We start from the raw sequence: 25,859 nt of genomic DNA, 5'->3' as shown, positions 1-25,859 counted from the left end.
TCCGCATCAAATCCGTGGCAAATCCGCACCTGCGGATTTTGCGGGAAAGCTGCGGATTTTGATGCAGAAAAATCCGCAGATACATTCTCCCGTGGACACATAGCCTAAGAGACTTACAAACATTCTGCAGAGGCAAAATGGTACTAGATTGTTTAATGAAGACAAATTTAGAAAGCTGCATATGTTTATTTTTAGGAAGCAAATGAACAATAAAACAAAAAAAATAATGCAAAATTATACATAGCATTTCAAGGGAATCTGTCACCAGGTTTTTGCTCCCCCATCTGAAAGAAGCATAATGTAGGGACAGAGACCCTGATTCCAGCGATGTGTCACTTACTAAGCTGTTTTCTGTCATTTTGATAAAATCAATGTTTTCTCTGTTGCAGATCTAGCAGTTATACAGAGCTCATGAAAATGCTGGACTACATGCAGCACGCCAAGTGGTCCGCTAATGATAATCTACTGCTGATAAACAGTAAACACTACACTACACTAAACAGCCCAGTAAGTGACACACTGCTGGAATCTAGATCTCTGCCCTTACGTTATGTTGCTCTCAGTTTAGGTGACAAAAACCCTTTAAATGGGTTGTCCAGCCTTGGGGCTTTTGTGAATCCTCACATTGCGTGCGCTGTCAGGATTTTCCGGAGCTGGCAGGCATGTGATGCACATGCGATGTCGGTGGGGTCAAATCGAAATTGACGCACATCCGGCGTCACTTTCGAGATCGTAGTGTGTAAATGCTAGGTGATACGATTAACGAGCGCAAAAGCGTCGTTATCGTATCATCGTTGCAGGCTCCGACTTTTTCATAATTATGCTGCAGCAACAGGTACGATGTAGTTCCTCGCTCCTGCGGCTGCACACATCGCTGTGTGTAATGCCGCAGGAGCGAGGAACATCAGCTTACCTGCCGCCGGCGGCTATGCGGAAGGAAGGAGGTGGGCAGGATGTTTACATCCTGCTCATCTCCGCTCCTCCGCCGCTATTGGCCGCCTGCCGTGTGACATCGCTATGACGCCGCACGACCCGCCCCCTTAGGAAGGAGGCGGGTCGCCGGCCAGAGCGATGGTCGCAGGGCAGGTAAGTACGTGTGAAGCTGGTGTAGTGATAATTTTCGCTACGCCAGCTATCACAAGATATCGTACCTGCGACAGGGGCAGGGACTATCGCGTGCGACATCGCAGCATCGGCTTGCGATGTCGCAACGTGCAAAGCCCGCCTTAGGCTATGTGCCCACGGGCGCTCGTACCTGCGGATGTATCCGCAGGTACAAGCGTATGTTTCCCGCAGCTGCCCGCCGGCGTCCGCAGCTATTTTTAGCTGCTAGATTACAGCGGAATAGCTGCGGGAAACATGCGGACATTCATGCTGTTTACCTGCGGACGTCCCGGCCTCTTATTTCCATAGCGGAGGGCCGGGACATCCGCAGGTAATTCCGCATGAATAATTGACATGCAATTATACATGCGAATACCTACATCCGCAGCATGGTCGGCAGCCGCACTTTCCGCAGCGTGGACACAGCACTCCCCATGTCCCATAGGATAACATGGGGAGTGACTGTACATGCTAAAACCTGTGGATTTATCTGGAAAATCCAGAAAAATCCGCAGGTTTTCCGCGGCAAAATCCGCAGAAACAAGGTCCCGTGGGCACATGGCCTTATAACCCACGACTTCATATATTCTGATGTGACATTACAGTGTACTACTTCCTATAACATAAAATTAACATATACCTTTTCCTCAAAGTACTTTTTCCGCAACTTAGGGTCTTTTGGAGGTCTTGTTTGTCGTAAATGTTTGTACCATTTCCGCACTATGTATCCCCTCCAACAAGCTTGTATCCTGAGAAATACAATGAACAGCCTGATCCTTTAGAGACAAGTTACAGTGGTAAGATACAATATTATTACAGATGTATATTCCTTCCATTTTATGTTCATTATTATAACCTGAGATTCTGAAAAACAAGGAATATCCCAAAAAGCTCCTGCTCTGCTCCTTTTAGGAAAGGTTTATACAAACACATTGCCGTATTATAGCCACAATTCCCAGCCTGAAGGGTCTTGGGATTCAGAAAACCAGATTATGACAGTAAAGGCTACTTTACACGCTGGTGATGTCGCTTGTAAAAGCACCCGCCCCCTTCGTTTGTGCGTCACGGGCAAATCGCTGCCCAATAGCACAATATTGCTAGTACCCGTCACACATACTTACCTGCCTAACGACGTCGGTGTGTTGTTCGTCGTTCCTGGGGTGTCACACGTAACGATGTGTGCTGCCTCAGAAACGACAAACAACCTGAGTCCAGAACAAGGAACGATATTTGGGAAATGGACGACATGTCAACGATTTGGTGAGTATTTTACATCGTTAGCAGTCGCTCGTATGTGTTACACGCAACGACGTCGCTAACGAGGCCGGATGTGTGTCACGAATTCCGTAACCCCAACGACATCTTGTTAGCGATGTCGTTACGTGTAAAGCTCCCTTCATTTTCTCGTCTACTGCAATTCTAGACTCAACCACAGGAACCATGACCCAAACAATCAGTATCATAAAGGTGTATAATGCATCTGTGCCCCAATGATCTGATTATTGCATTTATACAAAATACACGTGAATAGAATACACAGCATTACCGGGTGGCACATTTTGCTCTGAACAGCTGAGCCGCATCATGTATCACTCTGGTCTGATACTGGTTCCTTCTACACATCGGACAGGTTTTCCTTCCAGTGAGTTTCTCATATGCTTCCAAACATAGCTGGAGAAAAATATTATATTTTTAAAATTATGGTACTTTTTTCAGTTATTCAAGAGTATTACAATGTACTCCCAGACAGCATCTAAGGAGGCCTAAAATTACAATTAAAGGCCCCATCTGACACATTGGATGAAAGTCAGCCAAACCAATCAATTTCATCAGTTTTGGTTTACCACCCAATGTTTATGGGGGCCTCCAATTCTTCCCAACAGATGATGTTGGAGGATCGGGTGGTTGGATTTTTTTTTTACGCGGCGAGATAAGTCCCTGCCAGATGATTCAGGCAGCAGCCCTCTTGATGAACACAGAAATAATCAGCCAAGCTGAGTGTTCCAGTGTATGAGGGAATCAGGTGAACGATAGTGTGGTTAACAGGTATGTAATGTGTAATGTGGCCTCCCAACTCTTCATGACAGATGATGTTGGGGGACATAAGGATCGGGTGGTTGGAATTTCAGCCCCCGATCCTTTTTTTTTAGGAGGGGAGATGAGTCACTGGAAGATAAGCAGCAGCTTTCTTGACGAACACAAGTACTCAGTTGAGAGATCCTGTGTATGAGGGAATCAGGTGAACGATATTTTGATTGACCGCTATGTAATGTGTAAGGGGGCCTTCCAACTCTTCACGACAGATGATGTTGGGGGACATAAGGATCAGGTGGTTGGAATTTAAGCACCTGATCCTTTTTTCAGGCAGGTAGAAGCTCTTTTGAAGAACACAGAAACACTCAGCCGAGCGTTCCTGTGTATGGGGTAATCAGGTGAACGATAGTTTGGTTGACAGCTATGTAATGTGTATGGCCGGCTTTACTCCCACTACTGATAACCACTACACAAAGGTCTAGATAGTTTAGAAATGTCACTGTAGTGTATAATCCATGGTTGTCTCTATTGTCCTTTAAGCTGTACAGTAAAATATCATAAATGTCGCATCATGTAAAACATTCCACTTACTCTGTGAAATACGTGAGAACATGAAAGCAGAACCTGTAAAACAAGCAGCACAGACACAAATCAATGTAAAATGTCATGGAAAACAAAAATTACAATACAATAACCTTCACACAGTACAGTCGTACCGGACCGCGAGCATTCCCACAGTGTGTTTTAGATTCTTGATGCTTGTTTTTCCTTCTGGCGGAGTTATAAGTTAGTAGTATTCCCAATAGGAACCCCTTTTTCAAAAAGAAGGCAGCTCATGATCAGTTTTGCTCAGCTGTTATTGCTGTGAAGAACCACAACCAGTCCCACATTCCCCCTCAATGGGCTTTTCTATAATGCATTGATGCGCTGAGCCCGCCAGAGCAGATCTTATAGAAAGGGTGAAAATTCTGTCCCAAACAGAGAACACCCTTCTATGACATTCATGTGCCACTTTATTTAAGACATGGAATCAAAAGCCCTGCCCTTGTTAAAGTTTTCTATATGAGAAGAATGGCACCTTGGTAGCTTGGGTAGGGTCAGTAGGGTTCAACCCATTCCTTAATCAGAAACCGGAAACCTGGCACTCCTTAAAGTGACTCTCCACCTCACAATAAAAATTCATATTGCATAGTTAAAATACATGGCGTCCTCCTTTTTATTCTTTCTGGTGCGATTCCTCTCATCCCCAGTCCTTTCTTCATGTATGGAAAATAGTGGACAGTTCCCTCCAGGCACAAAGTGCTTTGTAAGTCTGACACACTCCCCTGCTGTCGGTCGGTCCATACAGGAGCAAGGGGGACTGTACCAAAGAACAGTGCGCACTGTCTATCCTGAGATTCTTCTGTGACCCCTGGCCTATCAGGTCATCACAAGGGTGCTGTGCAATCTGCCCTTTTGCATGGTACCTGCTCCTCCTTGGTTACGGGTCCTGTCCCTTTGGTGTTGCTAAGAACAGTAACCGGTAGAAGAATTGGATCCAGCAGCACGTCCAAGATAAATGATAAAATGTAACTTTATTTCAAAAGACTAAAAACATGTTGGATGGACATCCAGGGGTGATTAAAAAACGTCTTACGCATTTTTGGCCTAGTGGTCCTTAATCTTAGACATATTACAACCAAATAAAACACAATATATACAAGAGTACCCAGCTACTCCTTCAAACAGAAAAAAAAAACAAAAAAAACCACAGCATTTCCGATTTAAACATGCCCAGGTTGAGTCAATCAGGCTGTTGAAAAAAATCCGGCTGTTGAAAAAAATCACAGCATGGGAAAATCCAGTTCATGGTTCCCATGCTGGCAAATTAACCCTTCCATTGATTGTGTCGGGTCCATGGATCATATTATATAAGCTTGTAAATAATTCCAGTTGTTGTATTTAATTTTCAATTGTTTGTTAATATTTTTTTCTATATTTTGTTTTATTTAATTTTTTTCTGTTATCTTTTCTATAACACCAAATAAATAAATAATTATAATTGTTAAAGAATAATAATAATCCACGGATATCAACAACTGAATTGACTACAACCCGTTATGACAATCATGTTTTAACAGACAACATTTCAAAATATTATTGGTTTGATACCAGCTAGACGATCTATAAAAAAAAAACAAAAAAACAAACAAACCCTATATACATAATTCACATAATAAAGGCAATGACAACACAGTCTGCCGCAAGGTTGAAAAGGACATTAACATGATTTTCCAACCATAAAACATGAAACGCCATATTAGGCACCATGTTAAATCCAATAAACCGGCAGCCCATGTCCAAGATGGTAACCAGTTCCCTCCATTAATGCACATACAGTAGATTTTTTCAGAAAACAATCACTAGGGGAAACTATGCTGCCAACCGTGGCCGCACGTTTTGGAATAAACCGGCAGCCCATGTCCAAGATGGTAACATTTTTAAAAAAATTAAATAAAACAAAATATAGAAAAAAAATTAACAAACAATTGAAAATTAAATACAACAACTGGAATTATTTACAAGCTTATATAATATGATCCATGGACCCGACACAATCAATGGAAGGGTTAATTTGCCAGCATGGGAACCATGAACTGGATTTTTCCATGCTGTGATTTTTTTCAACAGCCGGATTTTTTTCAACAGCCTGATTGACTCAACCTGGGCACGTTTAAATCGGAAATGCTGTGGTTTTTTTTGGTTTTTTTTTCTGTTTGAAGGAGTAGCTGGGTACTCTTGTATATATTGTGTTCTATTTGGTTGTAATATGTCTAAGATTAAGGGCCACTAGGCCAGAAACGCGTAAGACGTTTTTTAATCACCCCTGGATGTCCATCCAACATGTTTTTAGTCTTTTGAAATAAAGTTACATTTTATCATTTATCTTGGACGTGCTGCTGGATCCAATTCTTCTACCGGTTACTGCTTTCTCCTGCACCTGGAGCCCACCTCCTTGCACCGTCCTGAATAGAGGAACCCAGGATCATTAATCGGGTGAGCTGGAAAAATTTTTCTTTTCGTGTTGCTAAGAACAGGTATTCACAAATCCTGAGGAACACTCTGCACCACACCCACCAGACACCCATTGGGCAGCCTGAGGGGAATAGGGCCGCCCAGATGGAGGGATGGTAGAAGGAGGTCCAGAAGTGTCAGTCAGTAGTCAGTAGTCGGTTCGAGTGCAGCAATGACAGTGAAAGGTCACGCTGCGGAGCTGGGCTCCTGTACCCGTCCCAGGTGCTGGACGTTGGCCTGGCCTGGAAGGAGCTGGAACCCCAGTCGCAGGGGGTAGTGGCAAGGGGCACGGTACTGCCACGGAGGGCAGTTCGGTGGCCTTGTGCTACAACAGGGCAGTGGCCAGGGCACGACAGGGTATGCGGACTCTAGGCTGGGAAGTTGCTTCACGCAGCCCAGTAATTTACCCTACGAGGACGGAGTCTTCACGAGCCGTTCTCCACCCGCTCCAAAATCGGGGTACTAGCACAACAAGGGGGATAGGACTTCCCAAAACCGTCCAGAAAATCCCAAGCGTGAACCCTGAGAGCAAGCTCAGTCCGTTGGCCACACGGGTGAGTGGGACCTGAGTAGTTTCAGGTAAAAGGGATCCACAAAGAGTAAACACAGTGCCAAGGGACAAGGCTTCAGACCAACCAGCAATGCCAAAAGGACACGGACCCAGCGTGCTCCAACAACATCTGCAGGGCATTCAGGACTTTGGTTTATCCGTTGTCGGTCAGAATTCCTGGACTATGTGAGTACGTTGTGCCCCTCTCCTCCTGACGGGTCCCCATCCTTCCACTACCGAGCCCCGGGATACCTTCCCCCTGTCCACGGAGGGGTTAACATCACAAGCTGCCATCCCATCGCTCCTGGGCGCTACCCAAAACGCAGCAGCGGTGGTATCCCACATTACCATGACCTGTGTGTGGCGTCCCGAACTTTATTGTTCACCCCTTGTAAATACCCCACTTTTTAATTTTGAGTGGCCGCGCGACCCCGCCTCGGGTCCGGAGACCCCTCGAGCCACTGTGGATCCAGATCCGAGTAGCCCGTCGGCTGTCGCGGGGGGGCGGCACACCTCCCCTACTACTAAATGGAATACCTCGATGCAAGGGGAGAGTACTGAAGAACAATGACACTTGAGACACCCCCTTCCCAGAGATTTTAGAAGGATCATCCCAGAACAGGGTGACTGTCTCAGACTTACTACAGTGGAAGCTGCCAGCTATTTTATATACATGAACAGTTGACTGGAAATCGAATAAATTGCAGCATAAAGATTAAAAGGAGGGTGACACGTATTTTAATTTCGCAATATGCATTTATTTTTTTAGTGAGGTGGAAGATTGCTTTATATAGGCTCAAAAATAGGTGCTTTATTGAATACAATTTTAATTTTACTGTAGTTTTTTGGTCCAAGGATGCACCTTCATCACAGTCGGAATGCACTAGGAAACAGACCTGGAGGAGCAAATGGTGGTAGGTTGTAGCGCTATGGGTGGGGCCACAAGCGACTCTTCCCAACGCTGGCAGCCACATATAGCGCTACAACCTACCAACAGATGCTTCACAATCACTGAAACTCCCGCTGCCTAACCCGCTGTGTTTTACATCATCAGTATAATGAATTTGATTTGATAAAATCTCATCCACTCCCTGAGAAGAAATCTATGTAAATTGAGTGGCATTGTGCATTTGCAGCATGAAAATTGATGCTGAAGATATTTACTGCAGGTTTTACTCTTTGCAATATAAAGGGTGAGGTCAGAGGTTTCTTCACAACAACGAGATAAGAACAATTAAAGGGGTTGTTATAAGAATATAAATTATCCCCATCCATATGATAGCAAATAACTTATTGACTGCTGGAAGTCTGATAATCCGCCAAGACATGTCTAAATGGAGCATGCACACTACTGTTCCATTCATTTTCTATGGGAATGCAAGAAATTGCTGAGTGTAGTACTAGGTGATCTAAGGCAGTCCAATATAGAATGAAGGGGGAGTAAAGGACACAGAAACTCTGTACCTGATGGAGAATAGAACACCATAGCTACTGTATCTGGGTGGGATAGGACATAGTGCCATTACTGTACCTGGTGGGATAGGACATAGTGCCATTACTGTACCTGGGTGGGATAGGACATAGTGCCATTACTGTACCTGGGTGGGATAGGACATAGTGCCATTACTGTACCTGGGTGGGATAGGACATAGTGCCATTACTGTACCTGGTGGGATAGGACATAGTGCCATTACTGTACATGGGTGGGATAGGACATAGTGCCATTACTGTACCTGGGTGGGATAGGACATAGTGCCATTACTGTACCTGGGTGGGATAGGACATAGTGCCATTACTGTACCTGGTGGGATAGGACATAGTGCCATTACTGTACCTGGGTGGGATAGGACATAGTGCTACTACTGTACCTGGGTGGGATAGGACATAGTGCCATTACTGTTCCTAAGTGAGATTGGACATAGTGCCATTACTGTACCTGGGTGGGATAAGACAGAGTGCTACTACTGTACCTGTACCTGGGTGGGATAGGACATAGTGCCATTGCTGTACCTGGGTGGGATAGGTCATAATGCCATTACTGTACCTGGGTGGGATCGGATATAGTGCCATTACTGTACCTGGGTGGGATAGGACATAGTGACATTACTGTACCTGGGTGGGATAGGACATAGTGCCATTACTGTACCTGGGTGGGATAGGACATAGTGCCATTACTGTACCTGGGTGGGATAGGACATAGTGCATTACTGTACCTGGGTGGGATAGGACATAGTGCATTACTGTACCTGGGTGGGATAGGACATAGTGCCATTACTGTACCTGGGTGGGATAGGACATAGTGACATTACTGTACCTGGGTGGGATAGGACATAGTGACATTACTGTACCTGGGTGGGATCGGATATAGTGCCATTACTGTACCTGGGTGGGATAGGACATAGTGCATTACTGTACCTGGGTGGGATAGGACATAGTGCATTACTGTACCTGGGTGGGATAGGACATAGTGCCATTACTGTACCTGGGTGGGATAGGACATAGTGCCATTACTGTACCTGGGTGGGATCGGATATAGTGCCATTACTGTACCTGGGTGGGATAGGACATAGTGCATTACTGTACCTGGGTGGGATAGGACATAGTGCATTACTGTACCTGGGTGGGATAGGACATAGTGCCATTACTGTACCTGGGTGGGATAGGACATAGTGACATTACTGTACCTGGGTGGGATAGGACATAGTGCATTACTGTACCTGGGTGGGATAGGACATAGTGCATTACTGTACCTGGGTGGGATAGGACATAGTGCCATTACTGTACCTGGGTGGGATAGGACATAGTGACATTACTGTACCTGGGTGGGATAGGACATAGTGACATTACTGTACCTGGGTGGGATAGGATATAGTGCCATTACTGTACCTGGGTAGGATAGGACATAGTGCCATTACTGTACCTGGGTGGGATAGAGCATAGTGCCATTACTGTACCTGGGTGGGATAGGGCATAGTGCCATTACTGTCCCTGGGTGGGATAGGGCATAGTGCTATTACTGTACCTGGGTGGGATAGGGCATAGTGCCATTACTGTACCTGGGTGGGATAGGGCATAGTGCCATTACTGTACCTGGGTGGGATAGGGCATAGTGCTATTACTGTACCTGGGTGGGATAGGGCATAGTGCTATTACTGTACCTGGGTGGGATAGGACATAGTGACATTACTGTACCTGGGTGGGATAGGACATAGTGCCATTACTGTACCTGGGTGGGATAGGACATAGTGACATTACTGTACCTGGGTGGGATAGGGCATAGTGCTATTACTGTACCTGGGTGGGATAGGATATAGTGCCATTACTGTACCTGGGTGGGATAGGACATAGTGCCATTACTGTACCTGGGTGGGATAGGGCATAGTGCCATTACTGTACCTGGGTGGGATAGGGCATAGTGCCATTACTGTCCCTGGGTGGGATAGGGCATAGTGCTATTACTGTACCTGGGTGGGATAGGACATAGTGCCATTACTATACCTGGGTGGGATAGGGCATAGTGCCATTACTGTCCCTGGGTGGGATAGGGCATAGTGCCTTACTGTACCTGGGTGGGATAGGACATAGTGCCATTACTATACCTGGGTGGGATAGGGCATAGTGCCATTACTATACCTGGGGGTGCAGTTTGAACTCCTCCTTACATATAACACATGGCTGTAGAGAGTCGCCTTGCTCCACAGACCGCTGTTTCACTTTAAACCACTCATCGCTGGATAATGGCATCGCAGGAGCCTCAACAATTCCAAGTTTCTGAGCTGTAACCAAACACACAAAATTATCATAATCGGTGGGACAAATAGGCAAATTTGGGAGACTATTACCATCATTATTAAAATATATGCTCTTCTTAATATCATCTGTATAGAATAAGACTTTCAAAAAGTGTAAAGAGCGATTGTCTGTTTGTTGCTCTGGCTTACAACGCTCCTAATGTGTTCAGACATGGTGGATACCTGCCATGATGCCTAATTGATGATTGGATTGCCGTGTGTATTTTATTTGTCTTGGCTAACCTTGTGTGTCGAGCCGTCGCTGTACTAATTATTTTTATGCCGTTACCACTGACACCTTTAGAGACTGACTAGTAATGACAGCTACATGGTGTACAGAATACGTCTAGAGGGCAATTCTCCCAAGTCCTCTTTTGTCCTGTCAATCACTACAATGGAGGAAGACATCATACCTGTAATCAATCAGTCACATGGAGAGCGTTATGAATTGAGTCATTCAAGGAAAGAAACCATTTCTCCTTGAGCTCAGAACAAATCTGAGGACTAAGTTAAGCCACTGTGTGACATCAATCAATGTCAAAGGTTGTGCTGAATTATATACATGAAAGAGATGCAGCATTGATGATGTATGAAGACCGGCAGGCTCTATTTTACTACTCGGCAGTGACTGCCATGTTAAAGGATTAAAAGGATCGAATACGGAGGAAATCCATGATAGCAAAGATATCCTGCATCCACCTCACAGTGGTTTTATCATCACACATGGACTAATTGTCCATGTCAGTTAGTGGAAAAACTCTTAAGGGTGCTTTACACGCTATCAGATCGCTAGCATCGGCTAGTGATGTTGCGTGCGATAGCACCCGCCCCCGTCGGTGGCACGATATGTGGTGATCGCTGCCGTAGCGAACATTATCGCTACGGCAGCGTCACACGCACATACCTGCTCTGCGACGTTGCTGTGACCGGCGAACCGCCTCCTTTCTAAGGGGGCGGTTCGTTCAGCGTCACAGCGACGTCACAGCAGCGTCACTGAACCGCCGCCCAATAAAAAAGGAGGGGCGGAGATGAGCGGCCGTGAGATCCCGCCCACCCCCTTCCTTCCTCCTTTCCGTTGGACGCAGGTAAGGAGATGTTTGTCGTTCCAGCGGCATCACACATAGCGATGTGTGGTGCTGCAGGAACAACAAACAACATCATTACTGCAGCAGCAACGATAATTGGGAAGAGGGGGGCATGTCACCGATGAGCGATTTTGAACGTTTTTGCGACAATTCAAAATCGCTCATAGGTGTCACACGCAACGACATCGCTAAAGCGGCCGGATGTGCGTCACAAATTCCGTGACCCCAACGAGATCGCTTTAGCGATCTCGTAGCGTGTAAAGCCACCTTTACCATCTAAATTTACCTTTAAAAAAAAACCCCAAAGTAACACTTTTTAATGGAAACACATTCTTATCAATGGTATCATTATCTAAAAGCGACATCGCATGAACAGTACTAAATATACAGTGTGTCCTCCCATATCTTATCCACCGCCAGCATTTTTATCTCGAAAATGGAACGAGATAGAGAAAAAAAGTGAATTACAAAATTGTAGGGCATCATCAATTCAATACAAATTGACACCTTGCATACAGAAATGCTATGATTAGAACGTGTAAACTCACAAGACTGCGGATGTGAAGCGATACCTCATGGAGACCTTCCTACAAGACATTGGGTATGGTGGCTGTGTGGAGTAATCTCCATGCTCACCTGACCTGACCCCATTGGACTTCTTTTTGTGAGGTCACATCAATCAGCAGGTGTATGCGACCCCTCCACCAACATTGCAGGACCTACGACGACGTATCACAGATGCTTGTGCAAATGTGTCACCTACCATATTGCACAACGTGCAGCAAGATACAGTATGCTGTCCAGAGTACAGATGTGCATTGCAGCTGACGGTGGCCACTTTGAGCATCAAAGTTAAATGAGCGCCATATGTGTGACCAGCATTCAAAGTTTTGGGGGGGTCATGGGTTTCATATCATAGCATTTCTGTATGCAAGGTGTCGATTCGTATTGAATTGATGATACCCTACAACTTTTTAATTCCCGTTTTTTTCTCTATCTCGTTCTGTTTGTGAGATAAAAATGCTAACTCCATTGTTTTCCACCAGGTGGCGCTATAGTTGTTTCATTGCATAGCGCATGGCTACTTTACTATACCTAGACACCACTTCTATGCCTATAGCTGCCGCCGTTTTCAAGTTAATGGCAGTGGACAAGATATGGGTGGACACACTGTATACAAAAAGGTTAATGCATGAAAACAACCAGACTATACAGTACAGCATGAGAAAGAAGCAAAAACAGCACATACAGTAAGGGTCTGAAACACACTGCCCCTGAGGCTGCTTCATGAGGCCTGCAGGCACCACAGAGTCCTTGATGATCGCATCTGGTCCAGAGGCCGCCGCCGTCAGCGCTTTAGTTCAGTTGAATGTGTGTCCTTGGACACACATTCAATTGAAATGTAGTGCCACCACACAGAGACCACCTCTCTGCACAGCTATACCAATGCCAGCACCTGATGTCGGTGCATGACGTCAGATGCTGGTCGCTGATTGGCCGGTGGCTGAAATTGGTATAGATGTGCAGAGAGAGCTTGTTCCGATTTCGAGATAATAATGCTAACTCCGTTGTTTTCCACCAGGTGGAGCTATAGGTGGTTTCATTGCATAGCGCATGGCTACTTTACTATACCTAGACACCACTTCTATGCCTATAGCTGCCACCGTTCTCAAGATAATGGCGGTGGACACAGTGTATATGACCTTTATGTGACTTCTGGATCCTTTATACAAACTCTATATAAAAAAAAACAAAAAACTAAAAAAGACCCTTTAAATGTATCTGCTGAGATAATGTAGTTTACTATAGATGGAAACATCTGCGGCTCCTGTTCTGCTCTGCACACATTTGCCCCGGCAGGTTCGGCTTTAATGCTTGATTTCCTTTTTGTCGTTTTGTCAAAAGTAATTAAGTTGTCAGCGTTATTCAGAAAGTTACAAGAAAAATCTGAAACACTGGAACTTTACTAACAAAAGTATTTCTATGATGAAGAAGTGAAACGTTTATGTTCAGGGTGATTAGATCTCTCTAAGTAATTTGGTGACATTAACACGTTATTAAGGAACAGTTTTCCTTGTTCTCTATGGGGATTTACCAAAGGTAATAGCCGTAATAATACAGATGTAATTGGCAGTCGTAGAAACTTGTCTATAGCGGTGACAGATGGGCTGACTATGGTACGTATGTCGCATATCTACATGATATTACCGGGTACGTGACAGATCTATCTATGGAATCTACTTATTTACAATGTCTTTCTATTATCTACCCATCTATGTATAATATATATTAGTATCTATTTATCTACAATATAGATCTTTTATCTATTTATGGAACCTACTGTATATACCGTGTCTTATCTATATACAATATCAATTTATCTACAGTATCTATCTCTTCCTTTCGTTGGTTCCTCACTGGCATTTTCTATGGAAGAGAAAAAAGGATCAGATATAATGGGGGGCATGGATATTGGAGAGCATTGTGTGGCGGGCACTGTTATAGGGTGCACTGTATAACGTGTGCAGTTATGGAGGAGCCCTAAGCATAACACAGCATCAAAATTTTACCCAGGGTTCTCCTTAAAGAAGTGTTTCCCCATGAGACAGGAAGATACTGAAGATGTCTAAAAGATTGACATTGGGATTCCATCTCTGTTCTGCAACTGATCTAAGACATCCTCTGTTATTCAATCCTCACACCTTCGTCTCCAAGACTTCTCTTGTGCTGCACCAGTTTTCTGGAATGCACTACCGCTGACGATAGAAATAATATCTAGCTCCCACATTTTTAAACATGCTTTAAAAGCACATCTCTTTTGACAGGCTTATCACTTCAATTCAATAATCTAACGCTTCCCTGTTCCCCCTTCTAATTTTCCTTCAGAATCTGGTCCCTCTTACTCATCTGTCTCCACATAATCAATGCACCCAATTGCACTTGGCTCATTGAGCTTTAAATGAAAACCCCTATTTATTACAATGATAGCTGGACCATACTTGATAAGCACGTTCAACATATTATATCCCCCTCCCATTTCGTTATAGAATGCAAGATTTCAAACAGGGTCCTCACTCCTCTTGTAACTGTTAAACTATATATGATGATTTCACTGCTCAAATTGTCCTATTAGCGCAGTGATTCACAGCTCAGCTGCCTATAGAATTAGGGGTGTGCTAAGCTGTCAGTAGTGTTAGTGACAGCTCAGCCGCCCAATCTGAGGCAGGGGCATGCTGGGTTCCCTATTGCCTGTTCAGGGTGATTACCAGGCTATTTAGCTGGTTGACGATGGTCAGACCATTACAAAAAAAGAGACAGTTTGCACTCTGAAATGCTAAAGCATAAAATCCACGAGTGTATGAATATAAATATGCATCACTGCCAAGTAAAATCCAAGAAAATTGAGATATTTAGCATACAAAAACAGCCATTTTTATATCTGCCTAGAAGCCACGTCACGGCATATTTCGTATACTGGGTACCTACTCTATATTGAAGCCTCTCTCTGGGTTTAAAAACCTCCTGTGTATGGGCGAGTAGATTTTCCTTAGCAGTAATGCATATCTATATTCATACATTCATGGTTTTCATGCTTTGGCATTTTAGAGAGCAAACTGTCTCTTTTTTTGTAATTTTATGTTTTGTTTTTATGTTATGTTCAGTTATGCACCTAATTGAAGTTGGTGAGTGCCGTCAGTCTTTTTGTCTAGATTAATGGGGGTCATACCTTCTCACCATGCACCCCTCCCCCACTACCCACAGGTGATTTTATCCTATATAGCAGGTTCATACTCGCCCATACACAGGAGGTTTTTAAACCCAGAGAGAGGCTTCAATATAGAGTAGGTACCCAGTTACGAGATATGCTGTGACGTGGTGACTGGGCAGATATTAAAATGACCATTTTTGTATGCTAAATATCTAATTTTTCTTAGATTTTCCTTAGCAGTAATGCATATCTATAGCATATCTATATTCAAAAATTCATGGTTTTCATGCTTTAGCATTTCAGAGTGCAAACTGTCTCTTTTTAGTAATTTTATGTTATGTTCAGTTATGCACCTGCTCACATTGCAGTTTGGTGAGTGCCATCAGTCTTTTTGTCTAGATTAATGGTCAGACCATTGCCAGTTGTAGCATTGCTCGTTGGTGTGTGTACCCAGTGCTTTGTGTTGATATTCAGATCTTTGTTGCCTTACCTAGGAGTTTGCCTTTTGACTTTTTGTTTGTATTGCTCCTTTGCCTTTGATGTTATCTGACTTTTGCTGCCTGACCCAGGGGACTTTACACTCTGCCCATTCTTTTGCCTTATCGTTTTGCCTTTGTAATGCTCTCCTGGTATTTGGCCCGATTCCTTGAGTCTCTAGCCCCACGACTTATCAGTGAGAAGTGGCTCAGCATCACATTATGTGTTTCTTTGTAATGTCTTTATTGTCTGTAAATATCACTGATCAATTATAAAGTGCTACAGAAGATGTTGGCACTATATAAATAAATTATTATTAACCTTTTCCTATCCTGAGTCCCACCAGGGGGGGCATTCAAAATAATCCCTTAAGCTCCTTTGTCCACTAACAGGGGACATCAATATTTCATACGCATTTTACTGTCGTCTTCTGCCAATGGGTTTGAGCAGATTCCATTTTCACTACTGAACGCTGGATAAATATAACTGATGATGACCTATAATAGGTTTTCAATGGGCGAAACAGGAAATTGTATTGGATAGGAAAAGGTTAATTATTATTGAATGTGTGTGTTTCAGAAAATGATGACAATATTTTTTTGATATGCCATAAATATCTTTGATAGAAAAAAATACCCTTTAGATTTTAAGGTGTCCATTGTGAGTGATACAAACAATGGAAGGACCAAAAAGGGTAAATCTCCTGCGCCGCCAAACCAGTCCAAATTCTGTAGCTAAAATATGATTTATTGGTCAACGCGTTTCAAAGCCCTCGGAGACTTCTTCATAAAAATCTGATGAAGAAGCCTCTGAGGGCTTTGAATCACGTTGACCAATAAATCATATTTTAGCTACATAATTTGGACTGGATTGGCGGCACAGGAGATTAACCCTTTTCTTCCTTTCATATTTTATCTACATCATTTGGAAGGAAGAAAAGGGTTAATCTCCTGTGCCGCCAATCCAGTCCAAATTATGTAGCTAAAATATGATTTATTGGTCAACGTGATTCAAAGCCCTCAGAGGCTTCTTCATCAGATTTTGATGAAGAAGTCTCCGAGGGCTTTGAAACGCGTTGACCAATAAATCATATTTTATCTACATCATTTGGACTGGATTGGCGGCACAGGAGATTAACCCTTTTCCTCCTTCCATTGTTTGTATCTCCACGTGGGTTCTGAACGGCCTTCAGGCATTTTATGGTGGTTGTGACTTGCACAACCGCACAAGGGGAGACTGAGTTGTTTCTTCTTTAATTTTAATTGTATAAGACCCTATTTTGCGCGATTTCTCTTTCCAGGTCCTATTTACTGTCATTGTGAGTGATACAATTTTGCAATGCTCTATGATATATTAAATACATATAGTGAGGTTCAGAGTGACTTGCCCAGTGTTAGTTTTGGACCACATGGATCAAGAACGTATTCCTCTTCTATAGGATTGTTGGCGGCTTCATTGGTATGTTTTCTTCTTATCCCAGTATCGACAACAGGTTTCACAATTTTCCTGTCCACACCTCGGCACCCAGACTTCATCACGCCCCCGATTCGTTTATACGGATCAGCTAATGAGAGATGCTGAAGTTGGAGATTTTGTAAGATATGATCCTGTAAAGCTACGGCTGTCATAATGACTGGCTGACGGCTTCTTTCTTGACTCTAAAACATAAAATGTGATTACGTCACCCATCGGCTGCCAGGATAAAATGCCTTTTCTGTTGCCTCCTATATCTTTATTAACAACGCAAAATTAGTAATCTTGCAATTCTCACACTGGCCACAGGGTGTTTTATAGACTTGAATGTTCTATGTCCTTTCTGGAAGAATTTTCAACAGGCTCCTTATCAGCAAAGACAGGATTACAATGACTGGTAAGGGTACCATCTCACTAAATGACGTACCAGCGATTCTGACCACGATACGACCTGGTCAGGATCGCTGGTGCGTCGCTACAGGGTCGCTAGTGAGCTGTCAATCAGGCAGATCTCACCAGCCACCAGCGACTCGTGTAACGATGCTGCACTTGGTAACATCGGGTAACTAAGAAAAGCACTTTGCTTGGTTACCCGATATTTACCCTGGTTACCAGCGTACACTGCTTACAGGCTGCCAGCGCTGGCTCCCTGTATACGTAGCTAGGGTACACATCGGGTTACTAAGCAAAGCGCTTTGCTTGGTTACCCTGGTTACCAGCGTATGCTGCTTACACAGAGTCGGTGCTCGTTGGTCTCCCGCCGTCAAACACGCCGATGTGTGCTGCACAGCGGGAGACCAACGAGCAAAGAATGAACCAGAATAGTGTGTAACGATCAGTGATTTCACAGCAGAGGCCAGGTCGCTGCTTAGTGTCACACACAGCGAGATCGCTAATGAGGTCACTGCTGCGTCACAAAACCTATGACTCAGCAGCGATCTTGCTATGTGAGAAGTATCCCTAACACCTCTATATACAGTCGTGGCCAAAATTGTTGGCCCCCTTGAAATTGTTCCATAGAATGAAACAATAGAAAAAAAATCATGAGCGGATCACCCCTTTAAGAGATGACTAGCGGAGAGGCGCAGAGAGCTGGAGCGTTCCATCAGACTATAGACAAGGAGACAAATAGCACTAAGCTGATTATTATCTCTAAAGGAACAAGGGCCGGGAAAAGTAAGAAACTCTTCAACCCTTGTAAAAATCCAGCAGACATAAAGCGGCTCAAAGTGTCATCATTGTAAATGAATATTGACATGTGTGGGAGTGATTTTATTGTGAAATATACCTTTGAAGCTTTTGTTACATTAGAAACTGAAACAGATGCTCCGCGCGGCCTTGAACTTAAATGATGAGCCATGTCGTGTCCAAATGAGAGAGAGAAGAGGACCTGCAAAACAAAACACCGTACAATGCAAACTTACTTTGTACTACAGTCAATGATTAACAATATGTTTCCCATACTATAAACCCCAGTGATAAGTATAGTGCTAGAATGATACAAGATAACAAGAGGGCGACACGAAAATCATGGGGACCCCATATATCAAAATGCATCCCACTCCATACTGACAGGTCTGCTAATATAAATTTTAGAAGTCTAACTGCACATGACCACCACTAGGGGGAGCCAGCTGCATATAGATTTATACTGATGAACAAAAGGGTAACAATGTTTTGAACATTTGACTTTCAGGCTCCATATCTCACCATCTACTACAGCTTCAAATGTGAGACTACCATCATTTTATAGAAAATCATCTTGGCTATCTCATACATAAATTTAACTTGCACCTATTTAGCATATCATTAGTTATGCAGATTCTTGTCGGGTCACTACATTGTTACTGTTTTGCCCCTGGTGGTGAAAAAATGTTTTGTTACTGTATACTACAAATTACAACCTGTTCTCACATTCCCTAATAGCTAGTGATGAGTGGACTCCCAGATAACCGGGATCGGTGGACCTAATCAGATTTAAAAAATAAAAAAAAATCCGGTACCGGCCCGGAATTGTTCCCAGATATCTGGACGGACACCGGTCCCTATATACGTCTATGGGGACCAGACTCTGGTGATTAAAAAGGGTGGTAAAAGGGAAAGGGGTATAGGAGCAGGTGCGCTATACTTACCAAGGCTCCAGCGCGGCTGTAACTGCTCCCGCAAATGCTCATTCACTTCCGGGGCTCATTAGGCTCATGCATATGCACTGCTTTGCCCACCCTCAAACGTCTGTGATTGGTTGCAGTTTGGTTGCACCCTTAGTGACAGTGTCTGACTGCTTCCAATCACAGATGCTACATGCATCTATCGTGGTATAAAAATAAATAAATAAAAAAATTGGCACAGGGTCCCCCCATATTATGATACCAGCACAAATAAAGAATACAGCTACAGGCTGCAGCCCCCAGCCGAGCTCTTATCTTGGCTGTGTATCAAAATAAGAGGAACAGCATGTGGTTTTTTTTTAATTATTTAAATAAATAATTTGAAAAACTGATGTGTGGTACCCACCTCAATTTGGATACCGAGCCATCATAAAGCCCGACAGCTGGCGGCTGGTATTCTCAGGCTGGGGAGACCCATGGTTGTTGGGAGTCCCTCACCTAAAAATAGTAGCCTGCAGCCGCCCAGGATTGTCACATCCATTACATGCGGAAATCACAGCACTTTACCCAGGTCTTCCTGGTTGCCTTAGTGCGGTGGCAATTGGGTAATAAAAGGTTAATCGCAGCTCACAGCTGCCACTAAGCCCTAGATTAGTAATGGGGAGGATCTAAAAGAAAAGTAAACACAAACACCAAAAAATCTTTTACTTGAAATAAAATACAACAAACCACCCTCTTTCACCACTTTATCAACTCCCAAAACACCCCTGCAGGTCCAACATATTCCACAAAAGGTCTCATGAAGATGCCAGCTCTGCTACATTACTGAAGGCACAGCACATGATCATGGAACACGACCAAACGCTGTGATATTCAGGCAGAGACTGAGCCGTGATGAGCGGTGACATCTCTCAGGTTAATTGCGGTCACTGCTGGAGGTTCCCACAGTTTTCCACCTGTGATTTCAGGTAATCTGACCCTAGGTGACCTCAATGAACTCTCACTGAGTTCACAGACCTGAATCTCCTGGCAGAAAACTGTGTTTTTTGCCAAGAGATGAAGATTTGGTGCTGACATTTTTACACCATATTCCTGCACCCTACCTACACCTCCTGGCAAAAAAATGCATTGCTACTGCATGCGGTATGATGTGGTAGTAATGCTTTTTTTTCCAGGAGGTGTAGACTGGATACAGGAATATAGTGCAAAAATTTCAGCACCAAATCTGCATCTCTTGGCAACAAAATGTACAAAAATGGTTTTCATGCTGTTTGGGTGCAGTTTTCTGCCAGGAGGTGCAAATTTGGTGCTTAAATCAGGTGTAGACATTTCAGCACCAAAGGTGCACCTTTTGAAAGAAAACTGCACCAAAATGGCATAAAACCAGTTTTTGTGCTTTTTTTTTTGCCAAGAAATACAGATTTGGTGCAATAATTTTTACACCATATTCCTGAACTCAATCTACATCTTCTGGGAAAAAACGCATCACTACCGCATCATATCGCATGTGGTAGTGATGTGGGGTTTTTTTGCCAGGAGGTGTAGATTGGGTGCAGGAATATGGTGTAAAAATTTCAGCACCAAATCTGCATCTCTTGGCAAAAAAAGGCAGTTTTCTGCCAGGAGATGCAGGTCTGTGAACATAGTGAAAGTTCATTGAGATCCTGCGCGGGAACACTTTGATCTGCTCAGAGCAGATCAAAGTATTGTAGTGCGGCTGCGTGAGACCTCAATGCCGGCCTGTGTGGATAATGTAGGACGCGTCATGCACCCAGGCTTCAGAAGAAGGAGGACAAAGATGGCAGAAAGACGAGGCACCAGTACCGGAGAACGGAGACACCCATATGACCAGTCTGCACCGCACCAGCAACTAGGTATTATAAAGTGATTTTTATGTTCTACACAGCGGCCTCTGCTCTTATATACAGTATTGTAGAATGCTATATATAAGAGCTCACTGGTGGTGACCGCAGCTTAAAGTCATCAAATCTGGTGATAGGTTCTCTTTAAAGGGAACGTGCATGTGAAATAACACAAATAACCTTCAGTTATGGGGTTAATCTGCAGGGTAATAGCGCTCTGAACTTGCCAGCACTTAGAGCCCCGCTGCCGGGAGTAAATTAACATTTCACTTTTAATCATACAGGTGGCACCGGCACGGGTTCAGTCACCACTTACTGTACAAGTAAGCCCATCATTAGAGCTGTCTGTCAGTCAGTGCAGGGCGCAGTTACAGCTGCCACTCCTTGTACAGTAAAGCGGTGTTTACACGCTGCAACATCGCTAGCATCGGCTAGCGATGTCGAGCGCGATAGCACCCGCCCCCGTCGTACGTGCGATATTGTGTTATCGCTGTCGTAGCGAACATTCTCGCTACGGCAGCATCAAACGCACATACCTGCCCTGCGACGTCGTTCTGGACGGCAAACCGCCTCCTTTCTAAGGGGGCGGGTCGTGCGGCGTCACAGCGACGTCACATGACAGGCGTCAAATAGAAGCGGAGGGGCGGAGATGAGCGGGATGTAACATCCCGCCCACCTCCTTCCTTCCGCATTGCCGGTGGACGCAGGTAAGGAGATGTTCGTCGCTCCTGTGGTGTCACCCACAGCGATGTGTGCTGCCGCAGGAACGAGAAACAGCATCGCTAATAAGCAGAAAACGATTTTTTGTTTCAGGACGACCTCTCCGCGGCAAACGCTTTTGGACACTTTTGTGATCGTTTAAGGTCACTCAAAAGTGTCACACGCTGCGATATCGTTAATGATGCCGGATGTGCGTCACAAACACCGTGACCCCGACGATAATTCATTAACGATATCATAGCGTGTAAAGCCCGCTTAAGTAATGACTGAACCCGTGCCGGCGTCACTTTAAGCCGAATAAAGATCCTTTCCTCCTGGCAGCGGGGCTCTAAAAGCTGGCACCGGGCAGGTTATTTCACATAACAGGTTTGCTTTAAAGGGAAAAGGCACAGCATGTTCCAACCCCCAACACACTGCTTCCATGGTCATGTAGGTCTGTGAACCATAAGGAAATCTATACCGTCACTTCTGTAATCCATTGCTCCATTACTGAAAAAGTATGTTTTTTTTTCTTTTTATAAATAAAGCTGAAATGCTCTGGACATAGAAAAGCCCTCCCGAGCCTCTGCTCCTCTCACTCTATTCCCTGCCTGGAGCCAACATTTGCTTGATTGACAGCTCACTGGCTGTGAAATGAAAGTGGCACTAGGCAGGGAAGAAAGCAAAAAAAAAAACTTAAATAAATATAAAACATTTTTTGAAAATTAATATTAAAACATAATATCATGTCCCTTTCACGGAATGTAAATAAAAGCAAAACATTTTTTTTTTTTTTTTAAAGTAACTTATTTGCGATTATCGGGCACTTAATGTCCAAATAACATTTATTCCATAAGGTAAATGACAAAAAAAAGAAACAATAAATAAATGGCAGAATTGTTTTTTGGGAGCACTTTGGCCTCCAAAAAAAAAAAATGGAATAAAAAGAGATGAGAATTACAGTTTGTACCAGTCCTGGAGCGGAGATATAACCTGGAGAATAAAAAAGTTACCACAAATGGAATACAAGGACAAAAAATCAGAAGAAAAGCAGAGCCGTCACCCAAGAGCCTGGAGAAATCTGGAGCCGATCCTGACGGTGACATCAGAATACAGATCATCAGAACCAGCAGCCACTGACACTGAATGCTCTCAGCTCCGAGGTCAACAGGATTATCAATGCAGCTGTGAAATCAGTATGAATACAGCTGTGAGGTCACCAGAATTATGAATAATAGTTCTGAGGTAAGCAGGACTATCACAACAGGTGTGAAGTTAGCATTATTATGAATACAGCTCTGAGGTCAACGGGAATTATGAATACAGCTGTGAGGTCAGCAGGAGTATAAATACAACTGTGAGGTCAGCAGGATTAAAAATTCCAGCTCTGAGGTTAGGAGGATTATGAATACAGCTGTGAGGTTAGCAGAATTATGAATACAACTATGAGGTCATTAGGAGTATATATAGCTGTGAGGTCAGCAGGATTATGAATACAGCTGTCAGGTCAGCAGAAGTAAGAATACAGCCCTGCGGTCATCAGAACTATAAATACAGCTGTGAGGTCAGCACTTATGAACGCAGCAGTGAGGTAAGCATGAGTATGAATGCAGCTGTGACGTCAGCCGAATTATGAATACAACTGTGAGGTTAGATGATTATGAATACGACTTTGAGGTCAGCAGGATTATGAATACAGCTGTGAGGTTAGCAGGATTATGAATACAGCTGTGAGGTCAGCAGGAGTATGTACACAATTGTGAGGTTAGCAGGATTATGAATACAGCTGTGAGGTCAGCAGGAGTATGAATACAGCTGTGAGGTCAGCAGGAGTATGTATACAGCTGTGAGGTCAGCAGGAGTATGTACACAACTGTGAGGTCAGCAGGAGTATGTATACAGCTGTGAGGTCAGCAGGAGTATGTACACAACTGTGAGGTTAGCAGGATTATGAATACAGCTGTGAGGTCAGCAGGAGTATGTACACAACTGTGAGGTTAGCAGGATTATGAATACAGCTGTGAGGTCAGCAGGAGTATGAATACAGCTGTGAGGTCAGCAGGAATATGAATACAGCTCTGAGGTCAGCAGGAGTATGTATACAGCTGTGAGGTCAGCAGGAGTATGTATACAGCTGTGAGGTCAGCAGGAGTATGAATACAGCTGTGAGGTCAGCAGGAATATGAATACAGCTCTGAGGTCAGCAGGAGTATGTATACAGCTGTGAGGTCAGCAGGAGTATGTATACAGCTGTGAGGTCAGCAGGAGTATGAATACAGCTGTGAGGTCAGCAGGAATATGAATACAGCTCTGAGGTCAGCAGGAGTATGTATACAGCTGTGAGGTCAGCAGGAGTATGTATACAGCTGTGAGGTCAGCAGGAGTATGAATACAGCTGTGAGGTCAGCAGGAATATGAATACAGCTCTGAGGTCAGCAGGAGTATGTATACAGCTGTGAGGTCAGCAGGAGTATGAATACAGCTGTGAGGTCAGCAGGAGTATGAATACAGCTGTGAGGTCAGCAGGAGTATGTATACAGCTGTGAGGTCAGCAGGAGTATGAATACAGCTGTGAGGTCAGCAGGAGTATGAATAAAGCTGTGAGGTCAGCAGGAGTATGAATACAGCTGTGAGGTCAGCAGGAGTATGAATAAAGCTGTGAGGTCAGCAGGAGTATGTATACAGCTGTGAGGTCAGCAGGAGTATGTATACAGCTGTGAGGTCAGCAGGAGTATGAATAAAGCTGTGAGGTCAGCAGGAGTATGTATACAGCTGTGAGGTCAGCAGGAGTATGAATAAAGCTGTGAGGTCACCAGGAGTATGTATACAGCTGTGAGGTCAGCAGGAGTATGTATACAGCTGTGAGGTCAGCAGGAGTATGAATACAGCTGTGAGGTCAGCAGGAGTATGAATACAACTGTGAGGTCAGCAGGAGTATGTATACAGCTGTGAGGTCAGCAGGAGTATGTATACAGCTGTGAGGTCAGCAGGAGTATGAATACAGCTGTGAGGTCAGCAGGAGTATGAATACAGCTGTGAGGTCAGCAGGAGTATGAATAAAGCTGTGAGGTCAGCAGGAGTATGTATACAGCTGTGAGGTCAGCAGGAGTATGTATACAGCTGTGAGGTCAGCAGGAGTATGTATACAGCTGTGAGGTCAGCAGGAGTATGTATACAGCTGTGAGGTCAGCAGGAGTATGAATACAGCTGTGAGGTCAGCAGGAGTATGTATACAGCTGTGAGGTCAGCAGGAGTATGAATGATTACAGCTGTGAGGTCAGCAGGAGTATGAATACAGCTGTGAGGTCAGCAGGAGTATGTATACAGCTGTGAGGTCAGCAGGAGTATGTATACAGCTGTGAGGTCAGCAGGAGTATGTATACAGCTGTGAGGTCAGCAGGAGTATGTATACAGCTGTGAGGTCAGCAGGAGTATGTATACAGCTGTGAGGTCAGCAGGAGTATGTATACAGCTGTGAGGTCAGCAGGAGAATGAATACAGCTGTGAGGTCAGCAGGAGTATGTATACAGCTGTGAGGTCAGCAGGAGTATGTATACAGCTGTGAGGTCAGCAGGAGTATGAATACAGCTGTGAGGTCAGCAGGAGTATGTATACAGCTGTGAGGTCAGCAGGAGTATGTATACAGCTGTGAGGTCAGCAGGAGTATGTATACAGCTGTGAGGTCAGCAGGAGTATGTATACAGCTGTGAGGTCAGCAGGAGTATGTATACAGCTGTGAGGTCAGCAGGAGTATGAATACAGCTGTGAGGTCAGCAGGAGTATGTATACAGCTGTGAGGTCAGCAGGAGTATGAATGATTACAGCTGTGAGGTCAGCAGGAGTATGAATACAGCTGTGAGGTCAGCAGGAGTATGTATACAGCTGTGAGGTCAGCAGGAGTATGTATACAGCT

General features: G+C 44.2%; 1 protein-coding gene across 4 annotated transcripts in view; it reads right to left on the bottom strand.

Annotated features, from left to right (window-relative positions):
- The window catches only part of RNF32 (ring finger protein 32), a 255,525-nt gene that overhangs the window by 21,840 nt on the left and 207,826 nt on the right, over positions 1-25,859 (bottom strand). For all 4 annotated transcript variants that reach the window (XM_075316749.1, XM_075316747.1, XM_075316746.1 and 1 more), the window contains exons 2-7: positions 18,566-18,667; positions 17,192-17,462; positions 10,376-10,518; positions 3,730-3,762; positions 2,651-2,775; positions 1,745-1,853 (exon numbers count right to left, since the gene is read on the bottom strand). In XM_075316749.1, coding sequence (XP_075172864.1) covers positions 1,745-1,853; positions 2,651-2,775; positions 3,730-3,762; positions 10,376-10,518; positions 17,192-17,462; positions 18,566-18,637 — 753 coding nt within the window. In that variant the 5' untranslated portion in view covers positions 18,638-18,667. The remainder of the gene's footprint in view (positions 1-1,744; positions 1,854-2,650; positions 2,776-3,729; positions 3,763-10,375; positions 10,519-17,191; positions 17,463-18,565; positions 18,668-25,859) is intronic.

The sequence above is a fragment of the Anomaloglossus baeobatrachus genome, chromosome 6 (assembly GCF_048569485.1).
Source record: "Anomaloglossus baeobatrachus isolate aAnoBae1 chromosome 6, aAnoBae1.hap1, whole genome shotgun sequence".
Taxonomy (NCBI): Eukaryota; Metazoa; Chordata; class Amphibia; order Anura; family Aromobatidae; genus Anomaloglossus; species Anomaloglossus baeobatrachus.
This window is presented reverse-complemented; position numbering and strand designations above follow the sequence as displayed.